General features: G+C 43.5%; 1 protein-coding gene across 2 annotated transcripts in view; it reads right to left on the reverse strand.

Moving 5' to 3' along the window:
* The window catches only part of fibcd1a (fibrinogen C domain containing 1a), a 122,015-nt gene that overhangs the window by 68,492 nt on the left and 26,110 nt on the right, over positions 1–27,413 (reverse strand). For both annotated transcript variants that reach the window (XM_046347968.1, XM_046347967.1), the window contains 3 exons: positions 23,192–23,677; positions 12,826–12,985; positions 12,257–12,393 (listed from right to left, as the gene is read on the reverse strand). In XM_046347968.1, the coding sequence (XP_046203924.1) occupies positions 12,257–12,393; positions 12,826–12,985; positions 23,192–23,674 (780 nt within the window). In that variant the 5' untranslated portion in view covers positions 23,675–23,677. The remainder of the gene's footprint in view (positions 1–12,256; positions 12,394–12,825; positions 12,986–23,191; positions 23,678–27,413) is intronic.

Here is a 27,413-nt window from a genome sequence, read left to right on the forward strand (position 1 = left end):
GGTGCGGGAACCTGACAGACCGGCTGAGGCAGGGGAGCATGGTGATCCGGCTGAGGCATGAGAGCCTGATGAGCTGGTGGAAGCAGGGGAGCCTGGCGATCCGGTGAAGGCATGAAAGCACGATGATCCAGCTGTGGCAGGGGAGCATGGTGATCCGGCAGAGGCATGAGAGCCTGACGAGCTGGTGGAAGCAGGGGAGCCTGGCGATCCGGTGAAGGCATGAAAGCACGATGATCCAGCTGTGGCAGGGGAGCATGGTGATCCGGCTGAGGCATGAGAGCCTGATGAGCTGGTGGAAGCAGGGGAGCCTGGCGATCCGGTGAAGGCATGAAAGCACGATGATCCAGCTGTGGCAGGGGAGCATGGTGATCCGGCAGAGGCATGAGAGCCTGACGAGCTGGTGGAAGCAGGGGAGCCTGGCGATCCGGCAGAGGCATGAGAGCCTGACGAACCGGCGGAGGAAAGGGAGTCTGGCGATCTGTCTGAGGCATGAGAGCCCATAGCGGCTCCCGGACCCGACGTCATTCCAACCGAAACAAAAAACGAGTGCGCTGAGTGTCGAGAAGCAAGTTCAGGGAGTGAGTGTTTAATAACTAAACACAACTAAATACAAAACAAGAAACACAAACAACGCATAGACATGACACAGCAACAGAAACAATGAACCAAAGGGAGTGACACATATAGGGAAGGTAGTCAGGGAGGAAGGTGAGTCTGACAACACACAGGTGCGCGTAACAATGGTGACAGGTGTGTGCCATAATGAGCAGCCTGGTGACTTAGAGGCTGGAGAGGGAGCACACGTGACAGCTTCTCTAGACCTTTAGTGGTAGATATACCACGGAGTTGCCTATCTGGTATTTATGTCACTTTTATCTTTCTTTACTTTTTAAGGTTTGCCATCAGAAATAAGCCTGCAAGCTGACTTCGGTCATCAGTCGAACTGTGTTTCCGCCGACACATTGGTGCGGCTGACTTCTGTGTTAAGCAAGTCTTGACCTTTGCCCCTCCTGAGCCCTTTGAGGAGTTGCAGCAATGAGACAAGGTCATAACCAGTTATTGGGGAGAAAATGGGGTAAACAGAAAAAACAGAATGAGCGGAGAGGACTGCCGAGCTACGGGTGCTTCGCTTGGAGAGAAGCTTTAAGAGAAAAGGATGTATCTGTAACGATCATCTGTTGAAGAAGGTGTGGACCAAATCGCAGGGTGGTAAGTGTTCATACTTTTATTTCACTAAATAACAAATATCACAAAGAGAATGAACGAAAACATTATGGAACATTATTGAAGATTTATGTTAAAAACATCCTAAAGATTGATTCTATACATCGTTTGACATGTTTCTACAAACTGTAATGGAACTTTTTGACTTTTCGTCTGGACCTAGTGCTCGCGCCTCATGAATTTGGATTTGTGAACTAAACACGCAAACAAAAAGGAGGTATTTGGACATAAATGATGGACTCAGATTATTGCATGGTGTGCTTTTTCCGTAAACCTTTTTTCAAATCTGACACAGCGGTTGCATTAAGGAGAGGTTTATCTATAATTCCATGCATAACACTTGTATCCTTTATCAATGTTTATTGTGAGTATTTCTGTAAATTGACGTAGCTCTTTGCAAAATCACCGGATGTTTTGGAAGCAAAACAATACTGAACACAACGCGCCAATGTAAACTGAGATTTTTGGATATAAATATGAACTTTATCGAACAAAACATACATGTATTGTCTAACATGAAGTCCTATGAGTGTCATCTGATGAAGATCATCAAAGGTTAGTGATTCATTTTATCTCTATTTCTGCTTTTTGTGACTCCTCTCTTTGGCTGGAAAAATGGTTGGGTTTTTCTGTGACTAGGTGCTGACCTAACATAATCGCAAGGTATGCTTTTGTCATAAAGCCTTTTTGAAATCGGACACTGGTGGGATTAACAACAAGTTTATCTTGTTATGGTGTATAATACTTGTATGTTTGAGGAATTTTAATTATGAGATATATGTTGTTTGAAATTGGTGCCGTGCACTTTCACTGACTGTTGTCATATCGATCCCGTTAACGGGATTTCAGCCGTAAGAAGTTAACAAACTGTACAAGACTATAAACAAGCAGGAAGACCTACACCCAAAGGCTGCCTTTCTGGTTTCTGGCGATTTTAATTTGGCGTCACTAAGACACGGGAATCCCAACTTCCATCAACCTGTCTCTAACACCACTAGAGGCAATAAAGTCTTAGACCACTTCTACTTTACACACAAGCAAGCGTACAATGCCCTCCCTTGTCCGCCATTCGGCAAATCAGATAATGACTCCGTACTCTTGCTTCCTGTTTACAAGCAGAAGTTGAAACAGGAAATACCCGTGATTCGCTCCGTTGAGAAATTGTAACCAGAATCAGAGGCTATGCTACAGGACTGCTTTGCTAGCGCTGATTGAAATATGTTTTGAGACTCAGCCGATAACATTGACAAGCTAATCACCTCCGTCACAGGTTTCATTATAAAATACATCAGCGATGTTGAACCCAAGTGAGGGTTCGCTGCTTCCCCAATGAAAAGCCCTGGATTAACACCGAGTTTGGTGCTAAACTAAAGAACAGGGCTACCACACACAGAGCTAAATCAAATCAAATCAAATCAAATCAAATTTTATTTGTCACATACACATGGTTAGCAGATGTTAATGCGAGTGTAGCGAAATGCTTGTGCTTCTAGTTCCGACAATGCAGTGATAACCAACAAGTAATCTAACTAACAATTCCAAAACTACAGTCTTATACACAGTGTAAGGGGATAAGGAACATGTACATAAGGATATATGAATGAGTGATGGTACAGAGCAGCATACAGTAGATGGTATCGAGTACAGTATATACATATGAGATGAGTGTGTAGACAAAGTAAACAAAGTGGCATAGTTAAAGTGGCTAGTGATACATGTGTTACATAAGGATGCAGTCGATGTTGTAGAGTACAGTATATACATATGTATATGAGATGAATAATGTAGGGTAAGTAACATTATATAAGGTAGCATTGTTTAAAGTGGCTAGTGATATATTGTAGGCAACACTGATGCTGTGGCCGAAGACAATAATAAGTACAAGAAGGCCCGCTATGACCTCCGCAGAGTCACCAAACAAGCAAAAGGACTATATAGGAATAAGGTACAATCATATTACATAGGGTCTGCTGCCTGCCGTATGTGGCAGGGGCATCAGTCCATTACGGATTACAAAGGAAGACCTAACCGTGAGCTGCCCAATGATGCCTCTCTACCAGACAAACTCAAAGCATTTTATACACGCTTTGACAACAACATTGAGACGGGTGTGAGGGCCATCACCAACCCAGAGGATTGGGTGATCTCGCTCTCTGAGGCCGACGTGAGAAGGGTCTTTAATTAGGTCAATACCCGCAAGGCCACAAGGCCTGACGGGCGCGCTCTCAGAGCATGCGCAGAACAGCTGGCAGGCATATTCACAGTCATTTTCAACCTCTCCTTGTCCCAGTCTGTAATCCCCACATGTTTTAATATTACCACAATCATTCCTGTTCCTAAAGACTCTAAGGCTTCATGCTACAATGACTACGGCCCTGTAGCACTCACTTTTATAATCATTGGGTGCTTTGAGAGGGTAGTTATGGCACACATTAACTCCACCATCCCAGACATCCCAGTCACTTTGTATTTTGTGGGTGATTGCTCCTGTCTCTGTGTAGTTTCACCAGATAGGCTGTAATTAGGTTTTCACGTTCCGTTTGTTGTTTTGCTTTTGTATTTAGTTATTTCATGTATCGCTCTTCATTTATTAAAGACATGAGTAACCACCGCGCTGCATTTCGGTCCGACTCTCTTTCTACAAACGAAGAACGCCGTTACATATTTTTGTAGAATTAGGCAAGGTTTAGCCATAATTATGACTTTGTGGCTGTGGTAGCTTGTGACGACCCCTCCAGATGATGGTTATAATGTGATCATAATGTATGGATGCTGGGCCTCCGAGGTCTTGATCTTTGACAGCTCTCCTGTAGAGCATGAAGTGTCCTGATGGAGACACTCCCTCTTAGGCATATTTGCACACCAGAGTGTCATAACCCACCTATCTACAGTGCTGGGCCAATTGTGCCGTGCCTCATTGTTCTCCTAGTCGCAGCCGGTTGTGAAACAGCCTGGAATCGAACCAGGGTCTGTAGTGACACCTCTAGCAGTGCCTTAAATCGCTGCACCACTCAGGAGCTCATCTAAAAGAAGCCTGGTTATGGAGCTTCCACCAGGAGGACGGTTAATTATCAAAAAGTTTATTAGCAGGGGGCCTCCCGAGCGGTGCACTGGTCTAAGGCACTGCATCGCAGACCTGGATTCGATCCCAGGCAGTGTCACAGCCGGCAGTGACCGAGAGACCCATGAGTCGGCGCACAATTGGCCCAGTGTCGTCCGGGTTAGGGGAGGGTTTGGCCGGCCAGGATTTCCTTGTCCCATCATGCTCTAGCGACTCCTTGTGGCGGGCCAGGTGCCTGCAAGCTGACCCCAGTCACCAGCTGGACGGTGTTTCCACCGACACATTGGTGTGGCTCTCAACCATCACCTGTCCCGAGTCCACAGGGGAGTTGCAGCGATGGGACAAGATTGTAACTACCAATTGGTAAAAAATGGGGTAAAAGTACACAAAAAAATATATACATTCTTTTGTTGTGTACTTTTACCCCATTTTTTTTAACCAATTGGTAGTTACAATCTTGTATTAAATGTATATATTAAATGTTATATTAAATGTTTATTAGCAGGTAACCCTTTCCTTCACCACCACAGCTGATGCTAAGCCTCAACATGTAACTGAAATCAGAGGGATCTGAGTGACATCTGCCAACTCACTCTGGCTTGTAATAATAATAATATATGCCATTTAGCAGAAGATTTTATCCAAAGCTACTTACAGTTATGTGTGCATACATTTTATGGATGGGTGGTCCCGGGAATCTAACTCACTATCTTGATGTTACAAGCGCCATTTTCTACCAATTATACTAAAAAGAACCACTAAGTGGTTGTTCTGTTCACTTTGTCACTTTGTCAACATCAGGGCTGCCTCAGAGAAAATACACTACATGGCAAAAAGTATGTGGATAAACCCTTCAAATGAGTGGATTCTGCTATTTCAGCTACGCCCGTTGCTGACAGGTGTATAAAATTGAGCACACAGCCAAACAATCTTCAATCTCCAAGAGCTCAGTGACTTTCAATGTGGCACCGTCATAGGATGCCACATTTCCAACTAGTCAGTTCGTCAAATGTCTGCCCTGTTAAGTGCTGTTATTGTGGAAATGTCTAGGAGCAACAACAGCTCAGCTGTGAAGTGGTTGGCCACACAAGCTCACTGGACCAACGAGTGCTGAAGCGTGTAGGGCATTAAAAATGGTCTGTCCTCTTTTGCAACAATCACTACCGAGTTCCCAACTGCCTCTGGAAGCAACGTCAGTACAAGAACTGTTCGTAGGGAGCTTCGTGAAATGGGTTTCCATGGTCGAGCAACCGCACATACTGTAAGCCTAAGATTACCATGCGCAATGCAATGAGTCTGCTGGAGTGGTGAATCACGCTTCACCATCTGGCAGTCCAACAGACTAATCTGGGTTTGGCAGATGCCAAGAGAACGCTACCTTCCCAAATACATAGTGCCAACTGTAAACTTTGGTGGAGGAGGATTAATGTTCTGTGGCTGTTTTTCATGGTTTGGGCTAGTCCCATTAGTTCCAGTGAAGAGAAATCTTAATGTTACAGTTTAGAATGACATTCTAGACGATTTTGTACTTCCAACTTTGTGGCAACAGTTTAGGGAAGGACATTTTCTGTTTCAGCATGACAATGCCCCCGTGCAGAAAGCGAGGTCTATACAGAAATGGTTTGTTGAGATCGGTCTTGAAGAACTTGACTGGCCTGCAAAGAGCCCTGACCTCAATCCCATCGAACACCTTTGGGGTGAATTGGAATGCCGACTACGAGCCAGGCCTAATCGCCCAACATCAGTGCCCAAACTCACTAATGCTCTTGTGGCTGAATGGAATCAAGTGCCAACAGCAATGTTCCAACATCTAGTGGAAAGCCTCCCAGAAGAGTGGAGGCTGTTATAGCAACAAAGGGGGGACGAATTCCATATTAATGCCCATGATTTTGGAATGAGATGTTCGATGAGCAGGTGTCCACATATGTTTGGTTATGTAGTGTACCTTCATCCATGCTTTCCATTAGGGTTGTGTGATATGATCTGGCTTTCTCACGAGGCTAACACTACGGTAATACTGGATTCCAACACTATGACCTTGGAGGAAGCACTTGGCTAAGGCTCGTACCACACATCATAAATTGGCTTCCTCATTCATATTCTATTCATGTGTTTATATGGCAAACAAATGGAGGAAAAAGAGGAGAGAGAGAGTGGAGAGAGAGAGAGCAGGAGAGAGGGGGGGGTATGTCTGAGAGTGTACCAGCAGCCCTCCTGTACCTCAGGAAAGCAGAGCTCCCAGCTCTTCAGCGGTGCAGAGAGAGATGAGACTGCATCCTCATCAGGAAACTGCTGGAAGCCAGCGATGATGAATAGGGTTGCTGTGACTATTAATTCCCTGTAAATGCGCCATTCTTCGCCTTCCATCTCCCACTGCTGAGATGTGCTCAGAAGGAAGAAAATGTATCAGAAATATAGGAAACTCGTCGGTGGGAAAAAGCTTGGTCTATAATATTCTCCTTATGAATTGCCTTACTATGGCTAATTAGTTTATCAGAGCCATTGGTCCTAATGAGCGGTGGTTGCCCACAGTTGGTTTAATGGAGAGCTAACAAAGGGCTCTCCTTGAATGATTCGTTGGACTCTTTGGTCTGGGAATGTGTCTCCTGGTACTACTCTGCTAAACCAACCTGAGCCAGTCTCTAGACATCAAGCTAAGGGGAGATGACTCTAGAGCCCTGGAGACCTCAACAAGTCATAGAGGCAGTGCTGCAAGGTCACTATTTCAGCTATTGCCATCCCGCAGGGGGGAATGTATGAATATCACACTCTTTTCAGTTTAAAATGCCATTTCACCACCGCTCCTCTCAGCACAAGCCATCTGGGGGGTTTCTGCAGACCTTGACTGCAGGCGGGGAAATGAATGGAACTTATTCAAACTGCACCAGTGGGATAGGGAGTCCACTTGCTTACATATGGGAGGAAGATGTCCATCGGGTGATCAACGACAAATAAAGCAAACCCCATGCAGGGATTTTTGTTGACCTCATGTCATGCTGTCATATGTAAAGTTTGATGCTCTGTACTACATTACATTCAAGAGCAACATAAAATGCAAGAGAGGTAGGAAAGCCAAGGAGCCCCTGGATATTATCTTCAAGTGTAACGATCTTCGTCTGTTGTTTGTAGAAAGTCAGACCGAAATGCAGCGTGTAGGTTACTCATGACTTTTAATGAAGCTAATACGGTACATGAAATAACGGAAGAAGAAAACAACAAACGAATGAAACTAATACAGCCTATCTGGTGACTAACACTAAGACAGGTACAATCACCCACGAAATACAACGCGCACTCAGGCTACCTAAATACGGTTCCCAATCCGAGACAACTAGAATCAGCTGACTCCAATTAGGAATCGCCTCAGGCAGCCAAGCCTAACTAGACACACCCCTAATAATACACACTCCCAATTAATACAAACCCTAATACGAAATACAACATATAAACCCATGTCACACCCTGGCCTACCCAAACATATAACAAAAACACAAGATACAATGACCAAGGCGTGACAGAACCCCCCCCCCAAGGTGCGGACTCCGGGACGCACCTCAAGAGCATAGGGAGGGTCCGGGTGGGCGTCTGTCCATGGTGGCGGTTCTGGCTCGGGACGTGGACCCCACTCCATAAATGTCCTAGTTCCTCCCCTACGCGTCCTAGGATAATCCACCTTCTCCGCCGACCATGGCCTAATAGTCCTCACCCTGATCCCCACATAACTGAGGGGCAGCTCGGGACCGAGGGGCAGCTCGGGACAGAGGGGAAGCCCGGTACTGAGGGGAAGCTCGGTACTGAGGGGAAGCCCGGTACTGAGGGGAAGCTCGGTATTGAGAGGAAGCTCGGTACTGAAAGGGAGCCCAGTACAGAGAGGGAGCCTAGTACTGAGAGGAAGCTCAGTACTGAGAGGAAGCTCAGGCAGGTAGTAGGCTCCGGTAAATCCTGGCTGGCTGGTGGACCTGGATGATTAAGGTTGTCTGGCCGATCTAGAAGATCTTGGCAGACTGGCACTTCTGGCGGATCCTGGCAGACTGGCACTTCTGGTGGATCCTGGCAGACTGGTGACGCTGGGCCGACAGGAGACTCCGGCAGCACAGGAGAGGAGAAAGGCTCTGGCTGAGCTGAACAGGCGGGAGACTCCAACAGTGCAGGAGAGGAGAAAAGCTCTGGCTGCGCTGAACAGGCGATGCGCACTGGACGCGCTGGGCCGACTGGTAGCACTGGTGGCGCTGGACAGACAGGAGACTCCGGCAGCGCCGGAGAGGAGAAAGGCTCTGGCTGCGCTAAACAGGCTGGAGACTCCGATAGCACAGGAGGGGAGAAAAGCACTGGCTGTGCTGAACAGGCGATGCGCACTGGACGCGCTGGGCCGACTGGGAGCACTGGTGGCGCTGGACAGACAGGAGACTCCGGCAGCGCAGGAGAGGAGAAAAGCTCTGGCTGTGCTAAACAGGCGAGGCGCACTGGAGGCCTGGTGCGTGGTGCTGGAACTGGTGGTACTGGCGCGAGGACACGCACAGGAAGCCTGGTGCGGGGAGCTGCTACCGGAGGACTGGTGTGTATAGGTGGCTCTGGATAGACCGGACCGTGCAGGGGCACTGGAGCTCTTGAGCACCGAGCCTGCCCAAGCTTACCTGGCTCGATGCCCACTCTAGCCCGGCCAATAGGAAGGGCTGGTATAAGTCGCAGCTGGCTCTGCACCCGCACTGGAAACACCGTGCGCTCCATAGCATAACACGGTGCCTGCCCGGTCTCTCTAGCCCAACGGTGAGCACAGGGAGTATGCACAGGTTTCCTACCTGGCATAACTATTCTCCCTTTTAGCCCCCCCCAATACATTTTTTGGGGTGACTTTCCGGTTTCCAACCACGTCGCAGTGCTGCCTCCTCATACTCACGCCTCTCCGCTTTAGCTACTTCTATTTCCTCCTTGGGACAGCGATATTTTCCCGGCTGCGCCCAGGGTCCTTTTCCGTCTAATATCATCTCCCAAGACCAGAAGTCCTCATATTGCTGCTCCTCACAATTAACAGGGAGAGTAGGCTCAGGTCTGACTCCTGACTCTGCCACTCTCTCTCTGCGCTTTCCCCGTTACCTACGGTTTTCGCTCTGTATAGACATGCTCTCCTTTTCGATTCCATCCGTGTATAGCCCTCTTCGCATTGCTGTAGGGAATCCCAGGCGGGCTCCTGCACTCGCACTGGGTCGGCCGCCCACCTGTCGATTTCTTCCCACGTAGTATAATCCATATCGTCCTCCTTCAGATCCTGCCAGTTCACACGCTGCTCGGTCTGTGAATCGTGGTGGGTGATTCTGTAACGATCTTCTTCTGTTGTTTGTAGAAAGTCATACCGAAATGCAGCGTGTAGGTTACTCATGACTTTTAATGAAGCTAATACGGTACATGAAATAACGGAAGAAGAAAACAACAAACGAATGAAACTAATACAGCCTATCTGGTGACTAACACTAAGACAGGTACAATCACCCACGAAATACAACGCGCACTCAGGCTACCTAAATACGGTTCCCAATCCGAGACAACTAGAATCAGCTGACTCCAATTAGGAATCGCCTCAGGCAGCCAAGCCTAACTAGACACACCCCTAATAATACACACTCCCAATTAATACAAACCCTAATACGAAATACAACATATAAACCCATGTCACACCCTGGCCTACCCAAACATATAACAAAAACACAAGATACAATGACCAAGGCGTGACATCAAGACACTTGAACAGTTAATTGGGCATTATATTTGAAACACATTGCAATGCATTGAGAAAGATGCACTTTTAAGTGATCCCTCATAGAAACAGAATTCAGAATAATTGGCTTTTGAGCAATAAAGTGATAGAGGTCACTTCAATAATATTGATGAGAAAAGTACCACGAATATTGATGAGAGAAGTACCACGAATATTGATGAGAGAAATACCACGAATATTGATGAGAAAAGTACCACAAATGAATGTGTCCAAACATACCCTGAAAGTTGGACTTAATTAGAACTTTTCTGATAGTAACACTATTAAAGCTCCTATGTGTTTGATGAATTAGTGAGTAATACAGCGGACAGCGGAGTCAATCACCACCTTCCGGAGACACCTGAAACCCCACCTCTTTAAGGAATACTTAGGATAGGATAAAGTAATCCTTCTCACCCCCCTTCCCCCCCTTAAAATATTTAGATGCACTATTGTAAAGTGGCTGTTCCACTGGATGTCATAAGGTGAATGCACCAATTTGTAAGTCGCTCTGGATAAGAGCGTCTGCTAAATGACTTAAATGTAAATGTAATGTAAATGTAATACTTTTAGAAAAGGCCATACTTTTAACTGCTCTGTGACTCAAGTAAAAAGAAACTTCACCAAATAGTTGATTACAACACACTGTTTTGCAATGAAGGTCTATAGTAGCCTCAACAGCACTCTGTAGGGTAGCACCATGGTGTACCCAGAAGACAGCTAGCTTCCATTCTCCTCTAGGTACATTAACTTCAAAACAAAACCTCGAAGGCTTATGGTTCTCACCCCCTTCCATAGACTTACACAGTAATTATGACAACTTCCTGAGGAAACCTCTAACCTATCAGAGCTCTTGCAGCATGAAATGACATGTTGTCCACCCAATCAAAGGATCAGAAAAATAATTTAGTACTGAAAGCAAAAGATAGTTCAGCCAACTCAAACAGAGAGGGATGCTATGTTAACTAGCTGGCTATGACTATCCAACACTGGAACTTTTCCAAGTCAAGGTAAGCTTTTGGTTTTATTAATTTATTGACACTGGGGCCGACCGGAGTAACTGCTAAACTGTCAGGAGAGCCCCACCTGTTTTGAGCCCTAACTTTTTGCTAAAAAATTATTATGAAAAATATATACACTACCGTTCAAATGTTTGGGGCCACTTAGAAATGTCCTTGTTTTTGAAAGAAAAGCTATTTTTTTTAAATGGAATATCTACAAAGACGTACAGAGGCCCATTATCAGCAACCATCACTCATGTGTTCCAATGGCACGTTGTTTTTGCTAATCCAAGTTTATCATTTTAAAAGGCTAATTGATCATTAGAAAATCATTTTGCAATTATGTTAACACAGCTGAAAACTGTTGTTCTGATTAAAGAAGCAATACAACTGGCCTTCTTTAGACTCGTTGAGTATCTGGAGCATCAGCATTTGTGGGTTCGATTACAGGCTCAAAATGGGCAGAAACAAAGCACTTTCTTCTGAAACTCGTCAGTCTATTCTTGTTTTGAGAAATTAAGGCTATTCCATGCGAGAAATTGTCAAGAAACTGAAGATCTCATACAACGCTGTGAGCTTCTCCCTTCACAGAACAGCGCAAACTGTCTCTAACCAGAACAGAAAGAGGAGCGGTGCACAACTGAGCAAGAGGACAAGTACATTAGAGTGTCTAGTTTGAGAAACAGACACCTCACAATTCCTCAACTGGCAGCTTCATTAAATAGTACCCACAAAACATCAGTCTCATTGGCAACAGAGAAGAGATGACACCGTGATGCTGGCCTTCTAGGCAGAGTTCCTCTGTCCAGTGTCTCTGTTCTTTTGCCCATCTTAGTCAGTCTGAGATATGTCTTTTTCTTTGTGACTCTGCCTATAAGGCAAGCTTATGCCAAGACTTTGTCTTGAAGGTCCTCAGAACATTTCAAGAACATGTTATTTTAAGTTTTACCTAATATTACCACAACATTCTCAGCATGCAAATGTGTATTCCTTAAAGCCGTTTGGAATACATCCCCATTATGTTTTAATGGAAATTCACATTTGAGGCATTTTAATTGTATTTCAACAGAGCCATATTCACATCATGCATCTTTATAGGGAATCTTAGCTAATGTTCTGGGAATGTTCCCGGTTTGCTGGGACCATACATGAACATCGTCGTTTCTCCTACGCAACAGCTGGGCGTGACACAGGTTGATACAGGGATCAGACACTCACCGTCCATCCTCCTCCGTCCGTTGTCATGTCACAGAAGACCTGGAAACCAGCAGGGTAGTGCATGGGAAAGACAGAGTAGATCCCGTCCTCCCGCTGACCACTTGCGTAGATATCGCTGCAGTCCCGAGGTCTGGAGCCTAGCGAGATCAGATAGACACCAGATTAACTTTTAAATCCTGGATTTTATCATAGAAATGATTAAATGAAACCAGAGAGCTCCAACATTTTCTTCTCTTAATAGTCAGCCGTCTGAATCTGTCCTGACAGCTTCACTTCATCACGTCCAAATCCTGTACTTTATAGAAATGCCATTTTTGTTAAATTTGTGGTATCAGAGGTGTAGTATGCAAACATATTTCAGTATGAAGCTGTGCTTTTTTCCTTCTAGTGAAATTGTAAAATAGCCTTGTCAGGCATTAAATACATCTAGTTGGCCAAACATATGGTTTACTTCAGCTCAAAGGATCAACCATTTCTACAGCTGACATGGTGTAGTTAGGAGATGTCCATGCACTCATTGCCTTTTTCTCCTTCCACCAGCCACCATTGGTGTCCATCCATAGGCCTACCATTGGAGCAGCCTTTGGGCCGGGCACTGCGAACAGGTGCTCTCTGGAGGTCTGCCTTGAACTTGCTCTTCAGGTTCCCTGTCTCCTTCTGCATGGAGTTGAGAGCATCGTTCACTGAGTTCATCACCTTCACCATGTTTATCTGGCTCTCAGACAGCAGCTGGAAACAAACACACAAACCTTCCATTAAACACCCACTCGGTAGTTGGAAAAACAACTTAACAACACACACACACACACACACACACACACACACACACACACACACACACACACACACACACACACACACACACACACACACACACACACACACACACACACACACACACACACACACACACACACACACACACACACACACACACACACACACACACACACACACACACACACACACACACACACACACACACACACAAATTAGATTACATTTCCCTTGATAGACATAGGACTAACAGCACACCCCACACAATTGGGAGTAAATGTAATTAGAAAAGGGATCTCCCTGAGTGTGAGTGTTCATTCATTAGAATGAGAATGTTTTAGGAAGTCCACAGTAGCCTCGTAATTACTAGACTGGAATCTGGGTAGCGAAACAGAACGTAGGCTTGCAAGACATCCCGGATGGTTGTATGAGGTTAAGACTACAGTAAGGAGAGGTGACATAGGAACTCTTTGGAGACCCACAATGCCCCAGGGTTGACATTGATGACAGCCGACGGGAGCGCTCTTCCTGTGCACATGGTGAAAACATGATCACTCTCTGCACATATTCCCTCCCACATATCCATTCCCCTCTTCCCCACCCACCCCCTCCCTAACATCCTTCTGTAGCAATGACACTTGCCTGTCAATCACGAGTGGGTCTCAAACAACAATGCTGGTATGAAAAATATATGCTAACCACAGGAGGTGTACACTCCACTCATCTCTTCTCTGATCTGCTGAAGCCCTCTCTCTTCTCACACAGTAGCAACTCCTACAGCAGTTTGATACTGTACTTTGATATACTGTACTTTGTGAATATAAAACTATGAGCAGTGGTTACACAGTATGTGTACTTCTAGCAATAGGTTGTCTTGTAAAAATGTGCATAGACATATTTTGCTCTAGGATAGGATTTGCTCGAACTCTCGGCTTGGAAAACGTGATGTAGGCCTACAATCATCATTTTAAATCATATGTGCTCTACATCAAAAATAACTATAAATATGACAAGGGGGTGCCAAATATAAAACTTACACTGTGCTTGAGATTCAGTTATTACCACCTTAATAACTGAAAACACATCCAGAGGTCTCTCCATTGAAATCAATAAATAAATTCCCCCACCTCTCTCTCCTTTCCTCCAAAAACGTTTTTCTTATCTCCCTCTGGCTACTATTCTCAACACTGTCAAATGGCTTCCCAGAAAGCACTGCCTGGAAAGCACAACGACACTCCTCGCATTTACCTGCTACCTTGTATGAGGAAGAAGGCCTCGGCTCTACTCTTTAAATGTCAATTTCGTCTGAGAGTGTTTCTACAGCTTAGGCTTTGGGTCTCCGACACTCTGTGTATAAATTTAAATGTGACTGTGCAGCAGAGTTGGGCTGTCTGTCAGTGAGCGGATGCCACTTGAAAAGAGGGCAGGGACAAGGGAGGGGGAGAAGTGCCAGCCAGTATTAATTTAACGGCTCGGGTTACATATGAATCGAGGTGAGTCATGCCTCCTTCTTGATTCCTATGACTATGCGAGGGTAGAGACGGCAAAGGGCAGAGACGGTTGTTTCTGTAACAGAGGCTATAATCACCCCGGCCCTGATGGAATGTAGCACTGTAGCGACGGACTGGGTATCTATTTCCTGTAGTGGTCATTCTAATGAGCTTACTTTGATAATAAAGTGACGATATGCAGCAGAGCTCTTGCAGGACTGTGAATTCCCAGCAGGTAGTGAACTACTACAGCACCACCTCTATTCCTTTTTTTAAGGAGATCGAAATTCCAATTCCCTTTGGTATTCCATTATTTAGGACAGTGTGGTAGAAAGGAGATAAGGAGACAGATGCAGAGGGGGTAGTTAGATAGGAAGGGCTCAAACAGGTTTAGAATTCCTAGGGGATATGGTCTAAAGTCAGCAGCACTACTGTACCACTAGACCAGACTCTGGAACCATCCACTTCTACCACAACTGTTTACAAATGATGCCCTGCAAATAATATATGCAACTTTTATCGAAAAGCGACTTACAGTCATGCGTGCATACATGTTACATATGGATGGACTCAAACCCACTACCCTGGTGTTATAAGTGCCATACTCTGTCAACTGAGCTAGAAAGGACCGCAAAGATAGTTTCACAGCCCCTATACCTCACACTCCTTATGATACAATTTTTGCTTGCCATAGCAACCTACAAAGTTCAACTAAGAACAATATGGAATTGTTTTGAGATGTTCATACCAAGGATCATTTAGGTATTTGATTTGGAATTTTAGGACCCCTTTAGTTATAAAATATACAGTATAACATTTATTTGATGAAACATAGAATTTGTCCTTAGCGCTAATAGCCCATAGAAACACATTGAATAACAGATTCATACATGGAGAAACAGATAAAACAGTCATAAAATAAATCAAAAGGTAGTTTGTTTTGAAGTGTTTGTCCTATATCTGAAGATCAGGAAGAAAGATCAGGAAATTATATATGTATTCTTAAATGTAACCCCTTTTTTTTAGGCACTAAACTACAGTACTTCCATAAAGAAAATACTTTCCTTCATTTTGTTTTGACTGGTACTTGGCTACCTTCAGGCGAGTCTTGTGAGGCTAGTGGGCGTCTTAGAACAAAACAACCAACATGTAAGAGTCTCATATTTCCATAGACGGGTCATAATAGATTGGTTTAATATCATGGTTATGACCTCGTCACAGCCATGTTACAAATGTCACAACACATGGTCTCTAATGTATTATTGCTTAATTATGACTTACTTAGCTGTTTTGATTCCCCCTGGTAAAGGGTAGAAAAGACAGCAGGTTAGAAAAGTAGATCTCTTTTTCCATTTTGTAGTGGAATCCAATATTACAGAAGTAGAGTGAGTAGAGAGGTATGAGGAATGAGAGGAGATACAGACAAAGACTTTCCAAAAATGTTTTTTTCTCTCTGGCAGACCTTAAAGGCCCGATGCAGCCGTTTAATATCACAAACCATGTTTCCAAAACATCACAACAGCTATGATGGAAACAAGTAGTTTTGGTACAATTTTGTAAATGCCCACAGATAATTTGTTCGTTTGACATGGTGGGATCTTTTTGTGTCTGTAAAGTTAATTATGCGAGAACTGCTGGTGGAAACGCCTTTATGCGCAAAAACTGATACAATAACCATCATATCAAAGTAAACTTGGAGTCACACGATAATATGGTGTGTGGTTCTCCCACTATGACTCGGGAAACTATGCAGTTTATTAGGCTACAGATGAAATAAATTCGGATGAACTTCACAGGGTGGTGAGAGTGCCCGGTGATGAGCTAGCTGCTCCTTTCCAATACATTTTGAGGATCTTATTCTGGTGACATGATGATTAAAGCTTGACTGCCGTTTGACAAGTTAAAATATTCTTGCTCTTATCCATAATAATCTCATCATGTAGAACTCCCCTAGCTGCACTGTATCTGTGAGCTGTTGGCTAGTTTTTGTGACAAAACTATCGGCAGAGCTGAAAATGCGATGGAAACACATTGAACTTTAGATTTTTATTCTGTAAATGAAAACGTAAGCGAAAAAGTATATTTTGGAAAAGTATGGAAAAGCCCAAACTCCCGCCCATGAAAACCTGCTGATTAGAAGGTCCTGTGTAGATTGTATTTTCAACCAGCAACTATCAGGAAATAACTCTGATCAAATGTTTTCACACTTTTACAGTGTTAGTTTCATCAGCAACAATATGATATTAAACACAGGAACAACGTAATTTTGACCACAATAGGCCTTTAAAAGGTTTGACAACTGGGATATGGAAGACGGTATTGTCTGCATCCCGACATACTCTGATGCAATTTAGGCTCTAGTTACTGCTGCATGGATCTTGACGATTTGTTGCTTTGTATTTTGCATTTCTCCTTCTGCTGCTACAGTATCATATGAACAGTATCCTACAATATGTAGCCTATAGTATAAAGCATTTTGTATTTTCCACGCAGATGGTGTGTGTGTATTGAGATAATGAGGGGGCTATAGGGTGTCTTCAGGCCTCATTAGTGACAGGGCTCCTGTGCAGAGTCAGGCTCCCAGGGTTACATTGCCATCCGGGTTTCAAAGGCACTCAGAGGACACATACTTAGCATATCACCATTACCATTCAGTAGGAGATGAAAGCTCCTCTATTGATTAGAGGAGAACAACAGCATTGAAAATGCATGATAAATGCCAATACTGCAGCAGCTTCACTTGACTCATTCATCACAAATAATCCCCTTTTTGATCGGTGTTTGAGGGATCATTGGTATCCTGTTCTGTATACATGTTGGGTCCTCAGTTAAGATTCTTCAAAATCACTCTCAAATCAATAGTGACAAAAACTAAATATGTTGTGTGTGTGAGACTCACTCAACCAATGAAAGGATCATTTGGTAATCACAAGTGAAAATGCCCCTGTGCTATGAATACAATTTATGGTGTGTTTATTCTTTACCCCTGAAAAGAACCACTATGAAACACGTTTATGACAAGATAAAAGTACCTAACCTTGAGCCTTCCTCAGCAAATAAATATTCACATTCTATACGGTGAGTGTATTTATCCGTCCCCTGGTAGATCTAAAGCCTGCTGGAGGCAGAGCAGCCCCTGGTATGTGACTATAGCTTATTCTCTAGGTTATCACCTCCCTAATGGGACTCAAGAGTAATTTTCTTTTTTGTGAGAAAACGTAATAAAAATGGATTGATCTGAATGGTGCTAAGAAATGTCCACTGCGCATTAACTCATACAGTAGGTCGTGTTCATTAGAGGAAAATGAACTGTGTTGCAAAGAGTTTTTAAATGTTTTCCATTGAATGCCCTAATAAACACACCCACGTTGATGCAGAGTTTAAAATGACACTGGTCACACCTCTGTCCACAGAGTTGATAAGCATGTCTTACAATGGCCGAGCAACAGCAGTCAGACTTAACAACAGGCCCCCCAAAAAACGATATACACTATGTTACGGTAAATGTGTACAGACAGTGTTATTGTCTTCCTGATCCAAGACTAATCGGATTACAATGGTGTATTTTGTATTAGTGAGAAACTCACAGTGATAATGGTGTGTGTGTGTTTATATGTGTGTTTATATGTGTGTGTGTTTTTATATGTGTGTGTGTGTGCTTTTGACAAATGTTAACACAGGTACTTGAGAATGAACTCCTCCCGCTGTCAGGCTGCCAGTGGAATATTGCAGATTTAATTTAAAAAATCTCATTCTTATCACGCTGGGGATTGATCAAATGCGTGAGTTTGAAATTAGTGCTGATGGGAATAAACTAACTGTTCATATCAAAATAGTAGAACGGACAAGTTGTCATCTATTAGTAACAGCATACAGTACCAGTTAAAAGCTTGGACACACCTACTCATTCAAGTTTTAAATTGTTTTTTTAATACTATTTTCTCCATTGTAGAATAATAGTGAAGGAATCAAAACTATGAACCAAAAAAGTGTTAAACAAATCAAAATGTATTTTAAATGTGAGATTATTCTAAGTAGTCATCCCTTTGCCTTGTTGACAGCTTTGCACACTCTTGGCATTCTCTGAACCAACTTCATCGAGAATGCTTTTCTAAAAGTCTTGAAGGAGGTCCCACATATGCTGAGCACTTGTTAGCTGCTTTTCGTTCACTCTGAGGTCCAAATCATCCCAAACCATCTCAATTGGGTTGAGGTAGGGTGATTGTGGATGCCAGGTCATCTGATGCAGCACTCCATCACTCTCCTTCTTGGTCAAAAAGCCGTTACACAGCCTGGAGGTGTGTTGGGTCATTGTCCACTAAGCGCAAACCAGATAGGATGGCGTATCGCTGCAGAATGATGGGGTAGCCATGCTGGGGGCAGGTGGGACGGTGGCGTCCCACCTGGGCAACATCCGGTGAAATTGCAGAGCGCAAAATTCAAACTACAGAATTATAAATATTTAACTTTCATAAAATCACAATTGTAATACATCAAAGTAAAGCTTAACTTCTTGTTAATCCAGCTGCTGTGTCAGATTTTTAGGCTTTACGGCGAAAACACACCATGCAATTATCTGAGGACAGCGCCCCGCATACAAAACCAAGAAAAACATATTTCAACCAGGCAGGTGCGTCACAAAAGTCAGAAATAGCGATATAATAAATGCCTTACCTTTGACGATCTTCTTCTGTTGGCACTCCAAAAGGTCCCAGTTACATCATAAATGGTCCTTTTGTTCGATAATGTCCTTCTTTATATCCATAAAAACTCAGTTTAGCTGGCGCGCTTCAGTCAATAATCCACCCAGTGTTCCCTCCATCAAAATGCATACAAAATGAATCCCAAACGTTACTAATAAAGTTTTCCAAACAAGTCAAACAACATTTATAATCAAACCTTAGGTAACCTAACACATGAATAAACGATAAAATTTAAGACAGATAATCGTTATTGTCTTTACCGGAGACAAATACCAAAGAACGCGCTCTCTTCCACACGCTTGGAAACACTACAGCCAAAATGGGAGCCACATAGAAAAACTACAATTTCTGGTAAGAATTTTCCAAAAACAGCCTGAGACTCTTTCGAAAGACTGTTGACATCTAGTGGAAGCCCTAGGAACTGCAATCTGGGAGGACTTCACCTTATAATAAAAGTGACAGCAATTGAAAAAAGTGGTCGGTTGATTTTTTTGGTTTGTCCTCGGGGTTTTGCCTGCCATATTAGTTCTGTTATACTCACAGACATTATTTTAATAGTGTTAAAAACATTAGAGTGTTCTCTATCCACATCTACCAATTATATGCATATCCTAGCTTCTGGGCCTGAGTAACAGGCAGTTTACTTTGAGCACGCTTTTCATCCGGATGTGAAAATACTGCCCCCTACCCAAGAGAGGTTAAGTGTGCCTTGAATTTGAAATACATCACTGGCAGTGTCACCAGCAAAGCACCCCCACACCATCACACCTCCTCCTCCATGCTTCACGGTGGGAACCACACATGCAGAGATCATCCGTCCAACTACTCTGCGTCTCACAAAGACACGCCGGTTGAAACCAAAAATCTCAAATTTGGACTCATCAGACCAATGGACATATTTCCACCCATCTAATGTCCACTGCTTGTGTTTATTGGCCCTAGCAAGTCTCTTCTTATTTGTGTCCTTTAGTAGTGGTTTCTTTGCAGCAATTCAACCATGAAGACTTGATTCAAGCAGTCTCCTCTGAATAGTTGATGCTGAGATGTGTCTTTTACTTGAACTCTGTGAATAATTTTTTGGGCTGCAATTTATGAGTCTGGTAACGCTAATGAACTTATCCTCTGCAGTAGAGGTAACTCTGGGTCTTCCTTTCCTGTGGCAATCCTCATGAGAGCCAGTTTCATGACTGCACTTGAAGAAACTTTCAAAGTTCTTGTATGTTTCCCTATTGACTGACCTTTATGTCTTAAAGTAATGGTGGACTGTCATTTCTCTTTGCTTATTTGAGCTGTTCTTGACATAATATGGACTTGGTATTTTACCAAATAGGGCTATCTTCTGTATACCAACCGTACCTTGTCACAACACAACTGACCGGCTCAAACACATTCAGAAGGAAAGAAATTCCACAAATACAATTTTAACAAGGCACACCTGCTAATTGAAATGCATGTGATGAATACCTCATGAAGCTGGTTGAGAGAATACCAAGAGTGTGTAAAGCTTTCATCAAGGCAAAGGGTGGCTACTTTGAAGAATCACAAATTTAAAATATATGTTAAACACTTTTTTTGTTTCTACATGATTCCATATGTGTTATTTCATAGTTTTTATGTATTCACTATTATTTTACAATATAGAAAACAGTCAAAATAAAGAAAACCCTTGAATGAGTAGTTGTCCAAACTTTTGACTAGCACTGTATATACAAAAGTATATACAGTTGATTCGGCTATTTCAGCCACACCCGTTGCTGACAGGTGTATGAAATCGAGCACACAGCCATGCAATCTCCATCGACAACCAATGGCAGTAGAATGACCTTACTGAAGAGCTCAGTGTCTTTCAACGTGGCACCATCATAGGATGCCACCTTTCCAACAAGTCAGTTTGTCAAATCTCTGCCCTGCTAGAGCTGTCCCAATCAACTGTAAGTGCTTTTATTCTGAAGTGGAAACGTCTGGGAGCAACATCGGCTCAGCCGCAAAGTGGTATGAATCATGTTTCACCATCTGGCAGTCGATGGAAAAATCTGTCTTTTTATCATGGTTCTTAAACTTTTAAGTTATTATTCAAACCCAAAAAACCTGTAAAGAGTAAATACAGTGCATTCGGAAAGTATTCAGAACCCTTGACTTTTCCACATTTTGTTATGTTACAGCTGTAACGTCTGCTTCCAACTCACACTCTCAAACATGTAGATCCCCTGAATGTAGCTCACTCTCCAGATCCCTATCACCTGATTTCACGTCTGGGCTCTGGCTGGGCCGCTGAAGGCCATTCAGAGACTTGTCCCGAAGCCACTCCTGCATTGTCTTGGCTGTGTGCTTTGGGTTGTTGTCATGTTGGAAGGTGAAGCTTCAACCCCGTCTGAGGTTCTGAGCTCTCTGGAGCAGGTTTTCATCAATAATCCCTCTGTTCTTTGCTCCATTCATCTTTTCCTCGATCCTGACTAATCTCCCAGTCCCTGCCGCTGAAAAACATCCTCACAGCATGATGCTGCCACCACCATGCTTCACCGTAGGGATGGTATTGGCCAAGTGATGCTTGGCATTCAGGCCAAAGAGTTCAATCTTGGTTTCATCAGACCAGAGCATCTTGTTTATCATAGTCAGAGTCCTTCAGGTGCCTTTTGGCAAACTCCAAGCAGGCTGTCATGTACCTTTTACTGAGGGGTGGCTTCTGTCTGGCCACTCTACCATAAAGGGCTGATTGGTGAAGTGCTACAGAGGTGGTTGTCCTTCTGGAAGGTTCCCCCATCTCCACAGAGGAACTCTGGATCTCTGTCAGAGTGACCGTCAGGTTCTTGGTCGCCTCCCTGACCAAGGCCTTTCTGCCCCGGTTGCTCAGTTTATCTAGGCGGCCAGCTCTAAGAGTCTTGGTGGTTCCAAACTTCTTCCACAGTAGAGGCAATGATGGTGGCCACTGTGTTCTTGGGGACCTTCAATGCTGCAGACATTTTTTGGTACTTTTCCCCAGATTTGTGCCTCGACACAATCCTGTCTCGGAGCTCTACGGACAATTCCTCTGACCTCATGGCTTGGTTTTTGCTCTGACTGTCAACTGTGGGACCTTATATAGACAGGTGTGTGCCTTTCCAAATAATATTCATCCAATTGAATTAACCACAGATGGACTCCAATCAAGTTTTGGAAACATCTCAAGGATAATCAATGGAAACAAGATGCACCTGAGCTCAATGTCTAGTCTCAGCAAAGGATCTGAATGCTTATGTAAATAAGGTATTTATGTTTTTTATTGGTAATATATTTGCAAAAGTTTCTAAAAACAGTTTTTGCTTTGTCATTATGGACTTTTGTTTGTAGATTGATGAGGACATTTTTCATTCAATACATTTTAAAATAAGGTTGTAACCAAACAAAATGTGGCAAAAGTGAAGCGGTCTGAATACTTTCCCAAATGCACTGTATCTATCTAGAAGCTAAAATTGTTCTTCGACTGTCCCAATAGGAGAACCCTTTGAAAACCCTTTTTTGGTTGCAGGAAGAGCCCTTTTGGGTTCCATGTAGGACGCTTTCTACAGAGGGATCTACATGGAACCCAAAAAGGTTGTACAAAAGGGTACTCCCTGGAACCAAAAGGCATTCTCCTATGAGGACAGAGGAATAACCCTTTAGGAACCCTTTTTTCCAAGAGTGTATGAGTTTCATGAACATATGCAGCAGTAGAGGCAAGCAGTGAATGGTAACTAGCAGAAGGTTGAACAGAAGGTCTGTGGCCTAAATGTCAGGTGGAGAATAGTGCAGTTATGCCCTTGAGCACAATACTTAACCTGGATTACTTGAGTACAGAACATACTCTGCTAGAAAAATCTAAGATGGGACAGCCGTGGAAGTCACTTTGGTGGAAAGACACCACTAAGCAAAGTAACCATTAAACTCCCACTTTCCAGGGGTCAGATGAGGAATGGGGCTTTGGGGCCTATTGAGGAAAGGGCTTTAACCTGGATAAGTCGGCCTTGCTCCGTTTGCAGAGTGTTGAGCTCTTGTCCCAGGTTCCCCTGGCCTCGCCTTAGAGATTCGTACTCCAACCTGAGCTGGCTGGCATGGGCCGAGAGCTTGGCCACCTCCTCAGCCAACTTCACCAGCAAGGCTCGGTCCTGGCCCTTCACTGACTTTAGGCTTGTGTCGTGGTCGGTCAGCGAGTGGAGCAGCGAAGTCTGCACACCCTCCAGCCGCAGGAAGTTGTTGTTGTAGTCGGGGCAGTTGGGGTCGATGAAAATGTTGATGCGTGAGCCGTCGCCCCGCTCGACCGTCACCAGGGCGTTGCCTTCATCCTGGTTGGTGGAGATGAGTGGGGGACCGTTGTTAGTGCCGGGGGGTGGGGCTTGGTAGTGGTTCATTAAGAGGATGGTACCCGTTGCCGTCACGGCCAGGAGGACGGCCACGAAGAGCATGATGGTGCACAGGAAGTAGCTACAGCCCATCCTCTGGGGAGAAAAGGAGAGAGAACCAGAGAGGAGAGAATAGCATTAGATTAGGTCCCACTTTAAACAAACAACTTATACTGGCTTTATAGAGCATTCATAAAGGCTTCATAAGAACTACATAGATACTTCACAAATCATTTATACATTTATAAGTACGGCTTTTAAAATAAAAATGGAATTGTCTGACATTTTTTATTTTGCATAGCGCGGTTCTTAAATGAGAATAAATTGGGGTGGCAGCATTTGTATTGGTCATGTGTGAAAGTTGCTGTTTATATGTTTCTTTATCTTACTTGCCACATCCTACTTGCCACATCCTACTTGCCACATCCTACTTGCCACAACTGAAGGTTATTCTGGAAAAATAAAGTAATTCCATTCTATTCTATTCAACCTTTTGTAGTATGATTGGCTAACTACTGATATCTATATACGCCTTATAAAGGGTTTATATGAGCATCCAGAATAGAACACACCAGTGAAGGAACAGTAACTTAACCTAGATAGATTTTTAGGCTGAATACCAGTATGAGATAAGTGTGTGTAACTTACTCAAACTTTCGTGCATACATTACATTGACATCAATATGCGATTTATAAATGACAAATAACATATCTCAGTTATGGCCTTCAAAAAGTGAGAAATAGTAAAACCACTGCACAAATTGACAGTAGGTTATGACAAAATGTGCTGTATAATGTCATTTTGATAGATTGTCTGAAATGCTGTACATGATTTCCCTTTCAACTTGTGAATAAATGTTGATTGAAATGCGAAAACATTCTTTAGGATCCAACCTTGTCTCAACGAATCAGATTCTTACCCACATACTCATAGAAAAGCCCTCTAACCACTAGACACATAACCTCACAATCCTTACACACAGACAATGCTGACATTTTAAAATATACTTAACATACCATTGACATCCATTGTCATAGAATATGAAAATAAATAAGAACTACAATAGGCTTTCCGTGATCATGACATAAGTGAAATGAGAAATTAAGCGATACGAGGAGCAAAGACTACAGCTCAGGAACCCCTGTCACTGCCATGTTGAATGCCTTGCTCTTATAGTTTATTTTTCAAGGAAAAAGCGTTCCCCTCCTGCTGTTTTTCAAATCCCATTTAAATTTGCTTCTACTTGATAGGAGAGACTGCTCTCTCATGTGATACCAGAGCAATGTTTTCATGCATTTTCCTTGTGCATTCTCTTACAAACACTACATACTGACAGCTACAGCACTACTGCAGTGAGTGGACATACTATTCTATTTGTGAATGGGGCCTACAGATGTAGGATCTTAATTTGAGCAAGTTTTCTACAGCAGGAAAATAATCTGGCAGCAAAAGGAAATATGAATGAATATGTGGATTATAACATTTTAGTAGGGGTTGATACCTTTTTATAAGGGCAGATCAAGCCTGAAATGCCAAAGTAGAAATTAGAAACTCGACAAGCCATTTTCAAACACAACTACACCACAAGTTTGCATTTCCTATCAACAAAAGAGTGATCAAATTAAGATCCTACATCTGTACATGCTCTGTCACTACTGCATCACCAAGAGCATGGCATTAATGTCTGCTCCCACCTACAGTATATACTGCCTCTTAGTAATGCATTTACTCTATAAAGATACCCAGCTCACAAAATTTGGCATGGGATGTCATAATGACATCATTTTGTGGTTGTAAATTGTTTTTCTGGTTGCAGAGTTGTAAAATGTCGAGATTAAAACCAGGTAACGATGTCAATCATGAAAAAATTAAGACAATCTGGGAAGGATGTATGTTGTTATCTGATAACCAGATTGCTACCAGTTAAGAATGTGTTTTTCATTTCATCAGTTTACATTCAACCTGACCATGATGTCATATAAGACGTCAGAATTACATCATTGCTGCCGGTTTTGCCCGCTGGGCACGGCATCAGAAAGGAAATGGGAAATACAGCCAGTCATTGAATTAGTGCCACTGCTGCAGTGGAGCATCCATCCTGTTAAAACAAGGCCCGGCCTGGCCCCTCCACAGAGTGTGGAGCTACTTACTATCCTCCACAGCATCCTCTGCAGGCATTGTCATATTTATTTTAAAGACAATTAATGTTCACAAAGGATCGCAGCTTACTGCGCCATGCTGCACAAGAGGATGAGTCCCCGACCAATTTGTTACACCAAAGCAACAATGCCGCCTGTCTGCAAGAATTATCAGCCTTTCACACAACACCAAAGCAGCCACATAAGAGGTGTGTGTGTGTGTGTGTGTGTGTGTGTGTGTGTGTGTGTGTGTGTGTGTGTGTGTGTGTGTGTGTGTGTGTGTGTGTGTGTGTGTGTGTGTGTGTGTGTGTGTGTGTGTGTGTGTGTGTGTGTGTGTGTGTGTGTGTGTGTGTGTGTGCCTCAGCAATCTCTTTGTGTGCACTCTCCTCCACAGGCATTTGAAAGCGAGACAAGTAGTCACCTCTCATATCCGATTCTGCCGTGGTGCCCTTGAATCGTCAAAGCAAGACAAGTCTGCCCAGCATTCAGAGAGAGTGAGAGGGTCCTGATGCTGTACCACTGCTAGTCCCCACGGCACATGACAACGTCAAAGCTGCCGCTCATATCTTGGCATCTCTGCCACCTCTGGCCCTGTTTGGCACTGAGGTTGGGATTGAAAAAGCACACTCTGCCGAGCACAGACAATATTTGAGAACAGCTTTTATACATCCATGCAGCAGAGAGAAAAGCTCACTGGGAGAACAGGCATGGGCAGCACCAGCGGTGAGTTGTCGAACACAATGAGCCCCCCTTATTCCTCTCCTCCATCCCTCCACCTATTCTTTCTTCTATCTCTACTCCGCCTCACCTCTCCTTTCCATTCCTCTCCTCTCTCCTGTTTCACCTAGTGTAGCCAGACAGGGCCCAGACAGGCAGTGACACTGAACACCTCAGGACTAGGGGAGGTCACTGCTACTGACTCACACAGGAGACAGGGGGTGACAGCACTACTGATCACTTCTTTGGACTGTGAAAGGCGAAGCGTCAGGTACTCACAATGGAATTGAGCCTAACCTAAAAGGAAGGGACATTTTGAGGAGGACCTGTGTTTTTTGTGTGTAAATATTGTGCTGGGTTTTACTGTCATTTTTTTACACCTCAAATAAGTCTTAGAATTAAGGACAGATGAGAATGCAAAGACTGGCAAAAATATTAGAACTCTGTCATGTCATAAGATTATTATGTCACATAGAGTACCAGTCAAAAGTTTGGACATACCTACTCATTCAAGGATTTTTCTTTATTTTTAATATTTTCTACATCGTAGAATAATTAGTGAATACATCAAAACTATGAAATAATACATATGGAATCATGTAGTAACCAAAAAAGTGTTAAAACAAATCAAAATATATTTTAAATTTGAGATTCTTTAAAGTAGCCACCCTTTGCCTTGATGACAGCTTTGCACACTCTTGGCAATCTCTCAACCAGCTTTACCTGGAATGATTTTCCAACAGTCTTGAAGGAGTTCCCACATATGCTAAGCATTTGTTGGCTGCTTTACCTTCACTCTGCAGTCCAACTCATCCCTAACCATCTCAATTGGGTTTAGGTAAAATGATTGTGGAGGCCAGGTCATCTGATGCAGCATTCCATCCCTCTCCTTCTTGGTAAAATATCCCTTATACAGACTGCAAACCAGATGGGATGGCATGTCACTGCCAAATGCAGCAGCATACCACCTTGCATC

The sequence above is a fragment of the Oncorhynchus gorbuscha genome, linkage group LG04 (assembly GCF_021184085.1).
Source record: "Oncorhynchus gorbuscha isolate QuinsamMale2020 ecotype Even-year linkage group LG04, OgorEven_v1.0, whole genome shotgun sequence".
Taxonomy (NCBI): Eukaryota; Metazoa; Chordata; class Actinopteri; order Salmoniformes; family Salmonidae; genus Oncorhynchus; species Oncorhynchus gorbuscha.